General features: G+C 48.1%; 1 protein-coding gene across 1 annotated transcript in view; it reads right to left on the reverse strand.

Annotated features, from left to right (window-relative positions):
• Positions 1-3,458: 3,458 nt before the first annotated feature.
• MAP4K5 (mitogen-activated protein kinase kinase kinase kinase 5) overlaps positions 3,459-16,503 on the reverse strand; it is a gene marked incomplete at its 3' end in the record, with an annotated part of 57,756 nt that continues 44,711 nt past the window's right edge. Inside the window, exons 16-31 of the mRNA XM_079537500.1 lie at positions 15,931-15,973; positions 15,330-15,483; positions 14,682-14,779; positions 14,529-14,570; positions 13,833-13,917; positions 13,673-13,752; positions 10,753-10,813; positions 9,652-9,766; positions 9,473-9,531; positions 8,375-8,478; positions 7,810-7,987; positions 6,802-6,870; positions 6,096-6,188; positions 5,278-5,348; positions 4,767-4,822; positions 3,459-3,546 (exon numbers count right to left, since the gene is read on the reverse strand). Coding sequence (XP_079393626.1) covers positions 3,459-3,546; positions 4,767-4,822; positions 5,278-5,348; positions 6,096-6,188; positions 6,802-6,870; positions 7,810-7,987; positions 8,375-8,478; positions 9,473-9,531; positions 9,652-9,766; positions 10,753-10,813; positions 13,673-13,752; positions 13,833-13,917; positions 14,529-14,570; positions 14,682-14,779; positions 15,330-15,483; positions 15,931-15,973 — 1,396 coding nt within the window. The remainder of the gene's footprint in view (positions 3,547-4,766; positions 4,823-5,277; positions 5,349-6,095; positions 6,189-6,801; positions 6,871-7,809; positions 7,988-8,374; positions 8,479-9,472; positions 9,532-9,651; positions 9,767-10,752; positions 10,814-13,672; positions 13,753-13,832; positions 13,918-14,528; positions 14,571-14,681; positions 14,780-15,329; positions 15,484-15,930; positions 15,974-16,503) is intronic.

Consider the following 16,503-nt stretch of genomic DNA (forward strand, 5'->3'; position numbering starts at 1 on the left):
GGCGCGGCTGCGCCCCGACCTGAGCCCGGAGCCGCGGTCAGCACCTCCCCGGGGCGGGGAGGAGGAGGAGCTGCGCCCGGGGCCGCCGGGACGGACACGGCGCTCTCCTCCAAGACCCGAGGGCAGCAGGGAGCGGGGAGGCTGATCCCGAACCTGGTGCAGCCCGGTGGGCTCCTACCAGCAGCAGTCCTTCCGTGTCCTTATGTCCTCGCACACACTGCGCGGGAGCGGCGTGGTCACCGTCCCTGGAGGTGCTGCAGAGCCGTGGAGATGCGGCACTGAGGGATGTGGGCAGTGGGCACGGAGGGTGGGATGGGGGTGGGCTTGGAGAACTCAGCTCAGAGCACTCAACTTTTCTGAGTGATTCTATGGCTCTTTGTGCGATGTCCCCCAGCAGAACTGCAGGTCACCGAGGTGCTCCTGGCTCCATCAGGACAGCAGGGCACTCAGCCCTGCCTGTGGCCCTTCCCACCGACTGCCACGAAGGCAGAGATCAGCTTACCGGGCTCCATCCGATGAGGCATTGTTCCCAGCAAGCGCACCGCACCACACCGAGGTATCGAATAAAGCATCGTTTATTTGGCATAGACTGAAACGAGCAGCAACAGAAACAGAAGCAGAACAAAAAGCCTAAGATGCCCAAATGGGAACGCATTCCATCAGCCTCGGTTACAATCTATGAAACAAAACAGAAAGTCTCAACAAACACACGGCGCCCATCGGAGGCAGCTGGGCATGGACCACGTGGCCACTGGTGCCAAACTGCTCAGAGGAAGCAGGGAGGCTCTGCAGTGGGAATCAGCACCTCACAGCTATGTAAAACCGGGCTGCACATTTCAGAACACGCCATGAGAAACTTCAACAGCTCCAAAAGGGGGTTTGATTACAGGACTTTCCTAGAGCCTTTCTATATGATTCAGAAAATCACCAGCCTCCCATGTCACTCCCAGTACCTTCCCTTGGTTATCTTTGCAAGGCAGCATCCTGACCTAACGGGTATTGGCTCCAGTTATTCCCATAAACAAATGTTACGTGCAGATTTCTCTCAGTCTTTGAGATCTCCCTGAGCTCTACAAAGTGATGAAGCCCAAACCAACTTCTGCACTGAGTGAAATGAGGGCAAACACTTCCTCTACAACATCCATATGCTGTGCTTCACTTTTTCTTTGCTTCTGCAGTAGAGCTGCTGCTGTAATCCCGGGGCACCACCTGGGGCTGCTCACCCAGCACTGCTCACCTGCACTGCCACCCAGGGCACCCAGCTCAGTGCTGCAGAGCTCAGCTTCCTTCACACGTGGAACTTAAACCTCTCCCTCACGGTGCCCATCCAGCTGCCCGCTCGGCCAACTTCCAAGCATTGGTGGTGGCTGACTTTGAGGTTCTGGACGTACATCAGTTATCAAACCCTGATATGGATATGGAACTGAAAAGCCAGACTTGATGTAAACCTCAAGTCAGTAACAAGAATGGCTACTGAATGACACAGCTAAGTAGATAAAGCACTACACAGCATGCAGTCTGCTGGTGCTCCTTCCTGACCTTCAGAACACCCACGCTGGCAACAAAGCACATCACTGATGCACCATGTGTGTGAGCTCATCCCATCGGTGTTCAATTCCAACCAGGAGGTTGGTGCCCACACAGACATCCCTGCACTCCATCTGTCCGGTTGGGAGTTCAATCAACCTCCTCCAGTTCTGCTCGCAGCCTCGAGCCAGGCCCAGCTCAGTGCCATGCTCCTATTCCTGCCCCCTCACAGTGATGCACAAAGCTCCAGACCCATCTCTCTTAGGGCAGCAGGATGGATGCTACATGCTGCAGGGCTCCATTAAGTTGTGTGCTGTGAGAGTGGTGAGGTGCTGGAACAGCTGCCCAGAGAGGCTGTGATGCCCCGTCCATCCCTGGAGGTGTTGAAGGCCAGGTTGGATGGGGCCCTGGGCAGCCTGGGCTGCTGTGAAATGGGGAGGTTGGTGGCCCTGCATGGCACAGGGGGGTTGGAGCTTCGTGATCCTTGAGGTCCCTTCCAACCCACTCCATTCTATGATTCTATGATTCCACGATTTCAGAGCCTTCCCATCTTACCAAAGCACTGCTCCATCTGCCTACAGACTGAAGCAAGCAGGTGGACGTAAGGTAGCAAAACCAGATGCCATCATCAGCCCAAGGTACCTCAAAGTCTTAATGAACGAGAAAGACAAATGAACCCACATGGCTTTTTAATGGAGGAACAAAACCAGAAGGAACAAACGCAGCTGACAGAACAGGGAAGGGGAAGAGGTGATGGAAAGCTTTAATACAGAATACTGCTTCTTATCGTATTTATTTATACCACCCAGCGGGGAACGCGGCACCCAAAGCCCAACAGGAGGAGGAGGGCAGAGCAGAGGGCCGTGCAGCTCCGCTCTCCCCCTGGGAACAGCATAAATAAGCTACACGTCAGGGCAGCCCGATACACGACGCTTCCATTCGTTAAGGATGAGGCCCGGGTGCAGTTTCCACCTCCTGCCACCAGGCTCGTCCCTAACTTGTGAAAATAAAGCATAGCTATTTTGTACATTTATATATATATATAAATATATATATAGATATAAAAATACACGCCGCCGGTCAGCTGGATACACATGCACACATGCACACACACGGATGTGTCTGGCACACACCCAGCCGGCAGCAACACGTCAATACCAACACTGCATTTTGTGTACAGCACCCCTACGTCTAGCAAAGAAGAAAATCCCTTTTATGGCAATTCTGCAGGCAAGAAGAAAATCCATACAAAATACTTGGTTGTACAAAACTGCATTTTTACAAAGTCCGACGCTGTAACATAGCCTCAGTAATGCACTACATCTCTACAAGGAAAAGAATCGAATCTTTATACAGCTGTAAAAAACCAAACCTGTGAGCTGCTCCGCAACCTTCCTGTGCTCAAAGTTAGATCCGTGACACCACCCTAGCAGCAGATTAATAAATAAGGATTAAATAGTCTATAGTACAAAGCCATACCGAACGGCAGACTTAAAACCAAGGAGCTCTGCGGATACTTTCACTCCCTACACAAATTGGGTTTTTTAATTAAGAAGACTCGGTATAAAAGGGGGAAACAGCCACTAGGTCTGTATCTACAGAATGCACGGGAAGCCCGAGGGAAGTAAAATAATTAACAGTTTATGGCACCTTTACTGAATAACATTATTCTAAAGGCTCTGTTTCCCTACACTAATGAGTAAAGGGCTACTTAGATCATAGCTTTTATTAAGCAAACTTGACATAACCAACCACACAGTGGCAAGAGACAGAACCAGCTGTTCCCAGCTGCTAAAATGTATTGATTTCCACCTGAAAACAGCAAAACGTAGGTGTCAAGAGAAGCAAAGAGTCACAGTCCCACATGCACTGAGTTTCCTAATGCTCCTTTTTCCTCCCATGGTGAATCCCCCACGTTGGGTCACTGCAGCTCAGTAACTGTTTTCGTGGCCAGCCAAGATGTAGAGGTTGCTGTGTGCAGTTGGGTTCTCCGTCGGCCTGCTCTCCAGCACCACCACTCTGCAACCAAACACAAACAACACCCAAGCAGTCAGCAGCAAAGCACACAGTACGTGGCTGTTACAGCTTTCCTGAGGCTGGGGGGAGAGGGAGCTCCTAAATATTGGGGCATTTTCTCCTTTAAACCCGTTACCTCGTTTCCCACTCTGTAGCATCTCTTCCTTAACAACACCCAGGCAAACAAGGGGCAGGGGAGCAGTCTGCCCTCCAACCCACAGGCAGCCCCTCCTGTCCTTCCCTTCTGCACCTCCATAGCTCTCATGGGATCCAAGCCAGAAAGGTGTGACTGGAGCTCACCTGAGTGTAGTAAGAAAGTCTTCTGTCTGGACAGTGATAAAAGGAGGAACCGGGCAGCTTGAGAAGGATGGAAAAAACTGCACAAAGCAGCAAAAGCTTATTCTTGTGATCAACTTGCTCTACTGGGGGTCAGTGGGAAGGAAATCACCACTGCCTGTCATAGAATCACAGAATCCTAGCATGGCCTGGGTTGCACAGGAGCACAGTGCTCATCCAGCTCCAACCCCCTGCTGTGTGCAGGTCACCAACCAGCAGCCCAGGCTGCCCAGAGCCACATCCAGCCTGGCCTTGAATGCCTGCAGGGATGGGGCATCCACAGCCTCCTTGGGCAACCTGTGCCAGTGCCTCACCACCCTCTGGCTGAAAAACTCCCTCCTCATATCCAACCATGCAACACAACAGGCAGAGCCCTGCCAGAGGCTGCACAGCCTTTGTATGTCTGCAGTCAGAGGTGGCTGTGGGAAGAACACTCAGTTCCAATGGCAGTGCTCAGGCACAACGAGCCCCCAGTGGCTCAGGTGCGCAGCACAGACTGCAGTGGGGAAATACACACACACACACACCTCCAAACCCAGGAGAACTGGGGCAGCTTCAGCAAAGCTCTCCAACTGGAGGCAGCAGTGTGCACTGCAGCCTTAGGGCTAACAAGGTGAATGCACCACGGCACATTCAGCCCTCAATGAACTCAAGTTTGCTTCACTATTTCCACTTCTCAGGGTCCAGAGCAGCAAAGGCCTTTTTAGAAGTGATCTGTTGCCAGATAGCGTCAGTTCAGCGTGAAAATCATCGCAGCTACTGCAGGTAGAAACAAGTGAGACTTGTCCTGCAGGACTGCCTACGGATGGATCTGCTGTGGGATGGAAGCCCACACGTGTGGAAGCTCATTGAAAGAAAATAGGTGTGTGTTTCTTCACACTGATTACCTGTCAGAGCCCAGTAAGCGAAAAACCCTGGTTTCATCTGATATCTCCTGGGTAACCTGCAGAAAGATGGAGATATTAAGGTCCATTTCAGAGGCAAAATGAGATGCCCTGGTGTGAGCTGGAAGGAAGAAAGAAATCAAAAATGCAAATATAATTCAGGGAAAATTACAGGACTGAATCAGACAAACTGGTGCTAAGTAAAGAAGCGTTCTGAACTTCATAAAGTAAAGCTCACTTTAAATCATTTTTTTACTGCTGCTTACACCAGATCTGCAGAGCCTCTGCGCAGAGCCTCTGTGTGATGCTCCTGCAAACAGAGGTGCTTAAAGCACAGTGTGAGCTTGTCAGGAGCAACACATCAGGGCAGTCAGAGAAAGCGAGCAGCAAGCTGAACCAGGCCAACAGCAGGCACGAGCACTGTCAGCTGGGGAGCAGCTGGGGGGCCTAAGGGTCAACTGGCAAATAAGGAGCAGGACTCGGTCAAACCAGGAGACACTGGGAGGTTACTCACTTCATCTGACTTGAAGCTCTTGCCTTGCATGCCGTGTTTCCAGAAGGCCAGCACGCTGTCCTGAAGGCACACTGCAGAGCAGAAACACAAACTCAGCCCCACGCCTGGCTTCTCAGAACCAGGAAATCTGGGATTCTCACCAGCAGCGATAATGGGAACCACGTGGACAAAGAACATGTGAGACTTTGACTCGTGACAGAAGGACGAAACTAAAATCCGTATAAAAACCTGTTTGGAATCACCATTTGGATCTGAGGCACACATTGCTTTCTCCAGTTCAGCTCCAATCACACCACTCACACACTCACTGTTTGCCAAGACACAGGCCTCTGTTTTTTCCCTTTTTTCCCATCACTTGCCTGGCTTTTTATTTTCCTACTGATCTGATTCTGCAGAGACGCACTGCCAACAGCAGTTGGACTGCTGGAAATTACAGCTCAGTGCAGTGATTACTTCAAAACAGACACGAGCATGAAGAATGGGGAGGACTGTGCCACCAGGCCAAAGAGAGAGCGCAGTGAACTGCCAGTTCTGAATGATTTCATTATCAGATTCCTTAACATGATGGTGGAAGAACCCAGTGCTCTTTAAGCAGTGCTGCAGAAACTGTGTTTATACGACGCTTTGTTCTCCTTGTGTCTCTGCTCAGCGCGAGCTGTGTCCCAGCTGCACACACCAAAGGCACTCAGCACAGCCCTGGGAGCAGAGGTTTTCTCAACAGCCAACTCATCTTCACCACAGACTGGCCGTGCACCAGCTGGCAGCTGCCCTCCTTCCCCCATCCTCAGCCCTTCCGAGCAGATAGCCCAAACACTCACCCACTGACTCAATGCAGAAATCAAAGCTCAGCTCCGAGGCCAACTTCTTGCTTGACTTCAGTTTCCCTTGTAAATTCACTATTTTCACAAATTCTTAAGGGAAGCAGAAAAACAAGCCTTAAGAGCCATGCCTGCAAAGGATTACTGATGGCACAAAGTACGAAATACTAATTTCAGCTTTTAGGTACAAAAACAAAACGCCCACACCTGACAGCTGGGCTGTGTGCCCCAAACCCTGCTCTCAATATGAATAGAGAAAACTTTCTTACAGATTTCATGTCTTTAGACTTTACTGATGGCCTTCCTGAAAATTACCCAGCTTGGTGCAGGAACGCAAACGCCAACATCAAGGCTGCAAATGTAGGCAGATTAAAGTCACTGCAGAGCTCCCAGCCAGGTCCTGACCTCTGGGGCACACAGATCACTGCTACAGACACTGTGTGTGCATTTGAATTCTCGTCTGCAATGCTGCATTACAGTGTGGTGGGAAAGAAGCAAGAACGATGAGCCTACGGAGAGGGAAAGTGGAACTGTGAGAGCCAAAGTGAGAAGAGCAATCCATAGCATCAGTTACCTGCGTGGTGTGTGTCAGTGACATACACATGAGTAATGGAGAGAGAGCTATTAATTAATGGCAGGGGTGAAATGACTGTGGCCAAAGAGTTGTGTGAGGGCAGCAGGCTGCCCAGTGGTGCTCATCACTTACTGTCCAGGCAGACCAGCACGGTGTCTCTTTCCAGCTGTGTCACATGAATGGCATCCAGCTGCTGATTGCCTTGTGGAAAAGGGAAGAGATGATTTTATATCACATCGAAGAACTCAGCTCAGAAACCCCCTCAAACTCTGCTGATCGCCACAGTGCTTTCATACACTACAAACGTTCTGCAATCTACTCTTTGCTGTTCTTTCATCCTTTGCTTAAGTGCTGCACAATCCAAGAATGCTGTGGGAGCAGAGCAGGGCCCAGGGACGAGCCTATGAGCTCCAAGCATGTACTCAGTATGAAAGCACTGCCAGTTAGTGGCAATAAATGAAATGCATTTCATGTTACAGTTCAGCACAGCAAGTCAGCTTCCTTCAAGGAGAGGAATTATAATGAACAGAAGGGATCATGAAGGAATCTTTCCCCCTACAAAAAGTGCTCTTTTCCCCTAAACTCACATCTGGAAAGATTATCGTGCTAATATTGAACTGGAGTTGAACAGTTTGCATACTTTTTAATTAATGAAGTTCTCATCACAGCTGTATTTAAATGTAAAGAAGTGTATCCAAGAAAGCCAGCAAAGCAAAGCATCTGCAAGATATCAAGCAGCTTTTGAAGATAAACCAAAACATTCTCCTTCTTAATAGGCAGCTGAAGACAACAGCCCTCCCCCAGGGGCTGGAGGACAGACAGGAATGCATTTATGTGAGTCCTGACACAGGAATGAAGGGGAAAGAGCACGAAGACTGACCCCAGCAAGAAGTATGCAACCACAAATGAGAGTGCAACCAGCAGGGTCTGCATTACTATTTAAGGACATCCAATAAGAGACGTGTCTAAAAATGAAGTCTTCAGGATCGTTTACACTGAGGCTGGCAAATCATCACAAGAGGGACTTGGGATCAGCTTCAACGCGCTCTATGTAGGGAGGCTGCCTCATTTTGCCTCGCACAAAGGTTTCCAAATGACTTCTGAGGATATTCAGCAGGCTGTAGGACAGCCCAGGCTTACCTGCACCGATTTCTGTAAACCACGAAGAAGCAGAGTTCAAGTTGATTGTCTCAAAGTGAACCACCTGGTTTGGCTCGGCGCCTTTGCTGATAGCGACGCAGACCATGGGGTACTCCTGCTCTGGGATCACCAGCATCTCAAAGACATTCAGAGGGCTCGGCAAAGGAAAATCAAAGTGCTGGGGGGAAAAAGCAACACAGGCATTTGTGAAGTTTCCCTCCGCCTTGGAGATGTGACGCTTAAAACGACACACACAAAGTGTAAAAGATGCAGGGCTGCTTTTCGCTGCTGCTAAGAGTGTTTGTAAGCTGTGCAGGCTGTGCTCGTCCATCCTGCTGCTACTGGGCTACATCCAGCACTGCACCCATTTCAGCCACTGGATTTTCTTAGTCCGTGTGTGCCAAGGCACATCTGCAAGGGCTCAGAACCCACAGATGTGACCAGATGGAGATGGACTCTCCATCACAGATTGCAGAAAGGTTATTTCACCACCACGTCACAATTAGGATGATGGGGCAGGTAAGAGGGACAAGCACAAGCAAATGTTCCAGAAGGAAATATTTACCTTTATTAACATGAATTTCTGCATTGGCTCATACCACTGTAACAGAACAATTCCAGACTGCAGCGCACCGCAGAGGTACTTGTGTCCTGTGTATGGATTTCTGACTATAAGAAACAAAGAGAACAACAGAATCAATCCCTTCTCACTCCAGAAGACTAAATGAAAATAAAAATTGCAGGTATCTTTACAAATCATTCAACAACCAGCCCCACTTTCACACTGACAGCTGTTTTCTGCATAGCCATTTGAATCTCCACAGCAATGAATGCTGTGCCACGTTCCAAATGAACGCAATCACCCTTCTGATTACGAACAACAAGCATGTGGTAAGTCCCAGTGAAGAGGCCAGAAAACAGAACCACCTTCTTCCTGGGGCTGAGGAAGGGGAGTTAAAGGTCTGGGTCCAGCTGTGACTTAAATAAAAACCATCTCCAAACAGTCCACATGCCCAGAGCCTCCCTGTGAGCTCTGACAGCTAACGCAATAAATACGATGGAGGGCTGGTTGTTCTTTTGGCTCAGTTACATACAAGAGCAGCCTGATTTCAGCAATTATTTATAAATATGCCAACTGCAGACACTTGAGATGAGCTGAACAGGATCGCCACGTTCACAGCTGGGTACCTCGTACTCTGCTTGAGCAGAAGTGTAACATCATATCTCACACAGTGCTGGGGTCAGTTCTCAAACAGACACAGAACTGCCATCCTCCATTGGGTTTCCCAATGGATTTTACTCTAGATAGCAACATGTTTAGGTTAAGAGTTGGTGTGAAAAATTTCTGTTGAAGTGATAGGACAAGGGGAATGGTTTTAAAGTGAGACAGGGGAGGTTTGGGTTGGATATGGGGAGGAAGTTTTTCAGCCAGAGGGTGGTGAGGCACTGGCACAGGTTGCCCAAGGAGGCTGTGGATGCCCCATCCCTGCAGGCATTCAAGGCCAGGCTGGATGTGGCTCTGGGCAGCCTGGGCTGCTGGTTGGCGACCTGCACACAGCAGGGGGTTGGAGCTGGATGAGCACTGTGCTCCTGTGCAACCCAGGCCATGCTGTGGTTCTGTGACTCCCTGATTAATTAAATGGGAAGTTATGCATGTACTCACCTATGCAGCATTTGTGACACCCTTTTGTGTCAGGAATCTTTGTCGTTAAGGCAAACTTCCTGCAACAACAGGTACAAAAAGCACATCAACCAGAGAGGCTGAGGTCCTTCCATGCTCCCAACCCATCCGTGTTCCAAAGCACTGTCATCTGTTACTAACTGCAAGAGAAAGACTTGTACCTTGGTAATATTTTGTCAGGAAACCTGTGGGTTTGGATGTGAGCAGCTAGTCCTGTTTTTTTGGCTTGTTCAAACAAAGCTATCAGATTATGGGAGTAGAGCTGGAACGTCTTCCCTGCAAGAGAGAAGAGCATGCATTGCTGTGGCACACGTGCCTCCACCAGGGAGCCGTGCACGATAGGAAAATGTATGTAGAGAAAATTACCTTCTAGAAAAATGGACCACATGCGTCAGATATTTCAAGTCCAATTAGGAAGAAAAATAAAACAAGACAACGATAATAATGCATATAGAGAAGACATGGCATTCAATGCAAAGTTCAGTAACACTAACAAAGCTCTGAAAGTTAGGCACGCATTTTTAGGAGGCTGTAATTACACCTCAGCAATTCAATACCCCGGGACTTTTATCCATAAATCAGGGGAAGCGGTGTGACACAAACCCACATCTCTAAAGGCACAACGCTCCTCTCGCTCTGTGTGTCACATCCCTCCTGTTTCCCTGCTGGAAATTCCAGGAGAGCAGCAGAACTTCTTTGCCCCCCATCCACGTGCTGGATTAACAGCACCTCACTGCCACCTCCTCCTCCTTTAACTTCAAGCTGGTTTTATTCCCCAACTCCGGCTCATTCTGAACATGCAGCCAGGCTACAGCACAGGATCAAACCCAGCAGCATCACAGCAGTAATGCAGCTGCATTAGCAAGCTTGAGCTTAATCCTCCCTTCATTTGCTTATGATGTTTGAGAGCGCCCTGATGCAGCTCTCCCAGCTCAGGAACCGAAGAGGAGGACACTCCAAACTCCCTGGGTGCTGTTATCAAATGACAGCTCCAGCAGTTGGACAAACACCCACGGTTTTTCAAACTGATTCAGTTAATAAAATGGTGGGAAACTGTGGCCAAGCACTTGAATTGAATCTAGCACTTGAATTTTAGCTACAGAAACCTTTCCAACTGAAACACTCATGAAAAAAAACCTTCCTATAGAAGCACAAGGAACAGAGCAGTTTTCTACTTCAGAACAGTGAACATACGATGTACTGAATTATGATTTAAGTGCCTCTCTTTATCATCCTTAAATTTTTTCTTCTATTATACGTACCTGACAAGGACATCAAGGTGTTATTGATAACATACAGCCAGGTGCACTTCCGGGGAAACAACTGAAAAGAGAAATGGTTTCCTTCAGTAGAAGCATGCAGGGATCCATCCCCACAGCTTTCTCTGCCTGCTCCACATCTGTCACTGTTCTACAGCAACAGCCATTGGTCAAAGTCCCACTGCATGGCATTTCCCCCTTCAATTCTTCCTTCTGGAGCCCTGGCTTAGCAATACTGTTTTGTCTGAAGCACCTTCATTCATTCCCTCTCCTATCCCCAGAACATTCCAACTGGTAACGTTCTTTATGTTTCAGTTAGCAGCACAGAGGGGCGATGGGCAAAGACTGGAGCAGCTCCTGGAAGGCACTGGGACTGCTTTTGTTGCAGAGGAAGGAAGTTACACAAGGGGCAGCCAGCCTGGACTTGAAAAGCTGTAAGGGTAAGAGCCTCCTGAAGGGAATTCCAATGACAGCATCCAGGAGTCTCAATCCAGAAAGGAGTAACACAACAAGGACACGGATTTTGCTGGCTGACTGAATTTATTGAAGGTTCCCAGGTCTCCCATGAGAAAAAAAATCCAGTAAGAGAAGAAAAAAAAAGTTCCTAGGATTAAGCTGTTTTGAAAGCAGGCCATTAAAAAAAGGCATCAGCAGAGCTCTGTGCTGCGGGAGCTTTGCAATCACTGCAGAAGATCACAGAACCATAGAATTGTTTGAGTTGGAAGGGACCTTTAAAGGCCATCGAGTCCAGCTCCCCTGCAATCAACAGGGACATGCTGGAGACCAGGATCTGCAAAGCAACAGCTGCACTGGTTCAAGCAAACATCCACCTATTTCCAACAGGCACTGGAAAGTGATGTAATTTAACCAAAGAAATGAGCAGCACAGCAAAGTAATGGATACAATGCTGCACCCAATACTTCTCAGCTTGGAAACCTGCTGAATCAGATAGGGCTTCTATGCATTCAGTGAGCTCCAGGGCATTTACCTCCCCCCAGCCTGTTCAGTCTCTCCCCTCCAATCTCACGTAGCTTCCTTCATTCACAACTCCCCATAGCAAAAGGTGGAAAGGGGAACAGTCGTTCCCTATGGGCCCCTGCCAAGCGACCACGAGATGGGAGAGCATTTCTGATGTAAGTATCACAAACCCAATGGAAACCAGGGCCTAATGCTGAGGATGAACTGGCAACCATGAGATAAACCAGGATGAAGAAATCTAAGGTTAAGATGTAAATCAAATGACCAACGGTAATCAGATGGAGGCAACAAGAGAAGCCAACCAAGCAGATAACTGGGAAAGCAAAAGGGATAACTGGGAAAGCACACAGCTTGACAGGAAGGAACATCTGGACTACACGATGAGGTGGACAAACTTGTGCTACAAGCAGATAAAAGCCCAGTTAATGACTGGTTTGACCATATCCTCATGTCAGCGGGCCCCAGGGAAAGGCCTGCTGCTTTACTTCACAGTACTTAAGAACTGGCTCAAAGCCCAAGGTCTCTCTAACAGTTATTTTCAAAAGCTGCTGGAAGGGCCTCAAGGACAAATTTTTAATTCACAGACTCACAGAATCACCAGGGTTGGAAAGGACCTCCAAGATCACAAGTCCAATCCCAACCCGTCCCCACCACGCTCACTGACACGTCCCTAAAATTCCCCAGGGGTCACAAGAGAGCTGTGCAGAGCAGGCTGCTGTGCACACACCTCCTTCAACAGAGCACCTGCTACTGGCTGCAGAGAAATAGGGAGATGTGAAGCACGTGTGCAGGATCCCTTCCAACCCAAACCATTCCATGATCCTATGATTCAGGAATCGGCAGATATTAATCCTGGAGAGACAGGAAGCACTTTGGAGGATAGGATCAGAACGAAAAACCTGAGAAACAGCTAAAAGAAAAAATCTCAGGCACCAACATTTGGTGGTAAGGAATCCAAGCAGCATGGCTGAAGCCCGGCTGTAGGCCTTGGAGCTTTGCAAGTGAACCAGTCACACTTCTGCCAGCTGAGGCTGCGCTCTCTGGAAGGGAAACTCTCATTTTAGGATGCATTAAGTGTTCTATGTAGACATTACTGAGTTGTCTCTAGAGGCCACCAGCAGCTCCAACCCCTCGACAGGACATAATAAAAGCAGCTGGCAGAGTTTGGAGAGCAGTGTTACATAAAATAACGTAGAAAATTCACAAGGACAGATTGGTTTTACTGAGTAGAGAGATAACTGAGGTAAGGCCTGGGAATCTTCAGCAACAGTCACCACTTTTTTTTGTTAGACATTTATTAGAAAAGCAAGTTGTTGTTCCCTAAGTCTGCTGATACAACAAAAGCATTTTTAAAGCCTTCAAACTCTGTGTTCTCCTCCTGCATTCAGGCGTTTGCTCATCTCCCAACACTTGGAAGGACCTTTACATCGTAGCAAATTCAAATGTGCACCACCAAACCTTTTGTCTGTGCTCCCTGGTAACAACACTCGGCTCCTTCTGATTCCAAAAAAGCAAATTAACACCACCACGATTGTGTGAAGTGGTTTAGAAAGGGTTAGAGAGCCCAAGAAACAGAGGAGAATGTGTGTTTATGGGTGGTAACAACGCCAGCTACAATAAATGGCCAAGGGCTTCGGGAGCAGCCCGAGGAGAAGCAATGTGCCATCTAGTGGAGATGAAACGGAGAAAGAAACGACAGGCAACCTGTTGTCTCCAAGGAGAAAGCTATTTTAGTGCAGAGCCCCCGTGAAAGCAGTGTTATATAAGCAGCAACAAGAATTCAAGCAGGGGGATTATTAATTTCAGGACTTCCAGTGTTTCCTTCGATGCGAATGATTTTACACCACAAAGCCCAGCATCCCATCTCTTCCCCCTTCTACCATAAAACCTTCTGGCTTCCTCGTGTCACCAAATCTATTCTGTGTGTTTGATGCACCCAAATCACCTGTTCCATTGTTGCTTCGTGAAGTTCATTCAAATTCAAAGTATAGATACCTTCTTCTGTTCCAAAGATGATGTACTGGTCTGAAAAACAAGACGGGGTTTGTTTCAGAAGCTCCTGACCACCGTGGCCAACTGGTGGGTTGCAAACACAACAGTGTTACCTTTAGTGTCTGGATGAATCCATGACGTTGCACAGTTGATCTTCAAAGGGCAACCATCGAAAACTTTGGAGAAACACGCTCCCATCTGAAAGACACAGAGCTGAGAAGTTAGACAAGTTGCCAGCACAAAGCTGTTAACCTCCAGCACTCAGCCACGTAAGACACACCTGCACGCACTGCTGTGGCCTTCTCTTCAGACACAAACTGAACTGTAACATGCAAAATGCTTCTATCTTCCCCCAAAATCTACAATGCAGCCTTCCAAACCTTTCCACAGACTTCATATAGGTTAAGAAATGCAAAGAGGAATCTAAGTTACACGGACAATTCTTACCTACTGGTAAGAACAACAAGGAATGCTTATGCAACAGTGTGAGAAGGCAAAACAAGCACAACCACTCTGTTACACCCTCTCCCATCACCACCTCCCTTCCCTTTTCATTAAAGAGAATGCCAGTGCAGATCACAGCCCACAGAGCCAGCAAGGTGTCTGTCCCTTCACCACCTGGCCAAACAGTGACAGGAGGGTTTTAAGTACAGGCTTTAATACACAAGTGACTGAATGAAAAGTAATCGGCTATGGCACGCAGGACAGCAGCCCAGACGAGGTGCTGGCTCACAGCATGAACCTTCTGACACCAGACATGATGTGACAGCGGGCTTCCAACAATTCTGAGTGCAAATGAGATTTCTTACCAGCACCTTTGGCGTCGGTGGCAAACCATTGATTGCTGGCTTCTGTGGGAAGAGAGAAAGATCATCAAGAATGTCCCACGCATTGACGTAACGCTAGCTTGAAAGGAAAGATGACACGAAGCAGCTGATCAGACTGAGAGGCGCAGTACTTACAGGAAAATCTCTTTTCTCTTTTTTACGTGGCAGCTGAGGGATCTGTGAGGATCCTTCTGCATTTTCCTCAATGAGTTTCAGCATGCCGTCCCCATTTCCTACAAAGAAGCCCAGGTACACTTTGGAACTCACTTGACATAATGAAACAGAAAATTCTTCATTGCTCTATTGTTGCTCTTCCCCTGTGTCTACGAGTAGAGCACAGTGAACTACAAAGCCTCACATGGACGTCTCAGGTAGCCAAATCCTTTCAAGGACAGCTGGCCACTCTTCTGCATACAAAGATACACCGTAATTAAGGCTCCTCGTTACCCAAACATTCCTTGGGCCAAGGTCCTTACAGACAAGTCCTTCCTGCACATGTGTTACTTCTATTCGTGCAGGCACTGACTGGCTGAGCATCCCTGTTTGGGGAAGAACATTTTTGCCACGGGTCACAGCTCTAATAAGAACCAGCACACACAATAAAAGGAAAGATGTGCTCTGTGGTCAGTTTGTACTAAACAAACTGTCGACTGAAAACAAAGCTGATCCCAAACTGATTTCCTTTTACAGGAAACAAGTCACCTTTAGGAAATGCAATGCATTTACCCAAGTCGCTGTATCTAGCTGTGAGCAATCCTGGGCTACTGATGCTGCTGGTCATACCAATGGGGGAAGAATCAGCCTGAGGCCCACAGACAGGAATACTCTGCCTCCTATGAGCTGGTGGGGCTCTGTTCTGTGAGTCAGGGAAGTGTTTTATCGTCTGAGATTTCTCATCATCTGGGAGGTTTTCCTCAGGGTAACTGTTTATTCTTGGCTGCAACAAACAAAAGAGGTGATGAGTACCTGGGAAATGGCATCCTGAAGCACACACAAGGCAAATTTTAATTCAAGATACATTGCTGCTATGTTAAAAAGGAATCAGCCTTTGAGCAAAGGCATCTGACAGAAGAACAATCTAAAAGGTATTCTTTCTCTGCAGGAAAAATCCCAGCTGCAGGCAGAATGCTGACCGAAAGGACATTTCACACAGCATGCTCTCCTTAAAGCAGAAATACCTAAAGCCACTTTGCCAAGAGCCGTGCACAGTGCAGGAGTTCCCACAGGTCAAGACTGTACAGACTGCAAGCCAGCAAAAACAAGAAGGCACACGAAGCCTGCCTGTAAGTGGTATTTAACAGGACTTACAACCTGCTGAGAGCATCCAAGGGCTGCATGAGTGGGGCTTTGCTGCCCCAAACCCATGAGACTCACAGTCACTTACCTTAGGGGGCAGTGGAGGTGGCCCTGCTCGCTTAAGGGTTGACCTGAAATGAAAAGATGCAGTAGCTGTCTCAGTTAAACCAACAACATGAATAGAATTGCTTGAGAACAAAGACTGTAAATAAGAGAAGCTAGATGCACAGAAAAGACTGACTGCAGTTTTGCACAAATGGAGTTAAACCAGAAGTCCAAGACTGGGGGGGAGGATGAAAGCATGTTAATGTTGTTAGAGGTGTTGTTTTTACTAAAGACTTACATTCTTTCTAAATGCAGCTGTCAGAGAGCACTGCATGGTAAGCACATCATACAGGTAAAGGGACTGGTTCTGTGCAGCCACCACCCTCCCATTATGTGAATGTTGCTTTTGTGTTTGTTTTACTAGAAAATGCTTCCTGACAGTGAAAATGCAGCATTTCTGGACCAGCCAGTACGTCATGTCACAGAGCAGTGTCCTCCCCGGATTTGTCAAGGTGGCAAAACAAGACCACTGGACATCCATAAAAACAGTCCCAACTGCATCCAAACGCAGGGCCAAGCAGCACGCAGTTCCCAGCCACTCCATGCAGTTTGCAGC

The sequence above is a fragment of the Tetrao urogallus genome, assembly GCF_951394365.1.
Source record: "Tetrao urogallus genome assembly, chromosome: 6".
Taxonomy (NCBI): domain Eukaryota; kingdom Metazoa; phylum Chordata; class Aves; order Galliformes; family Phasianidae; genus Tetrao; species Tetrao urogallus.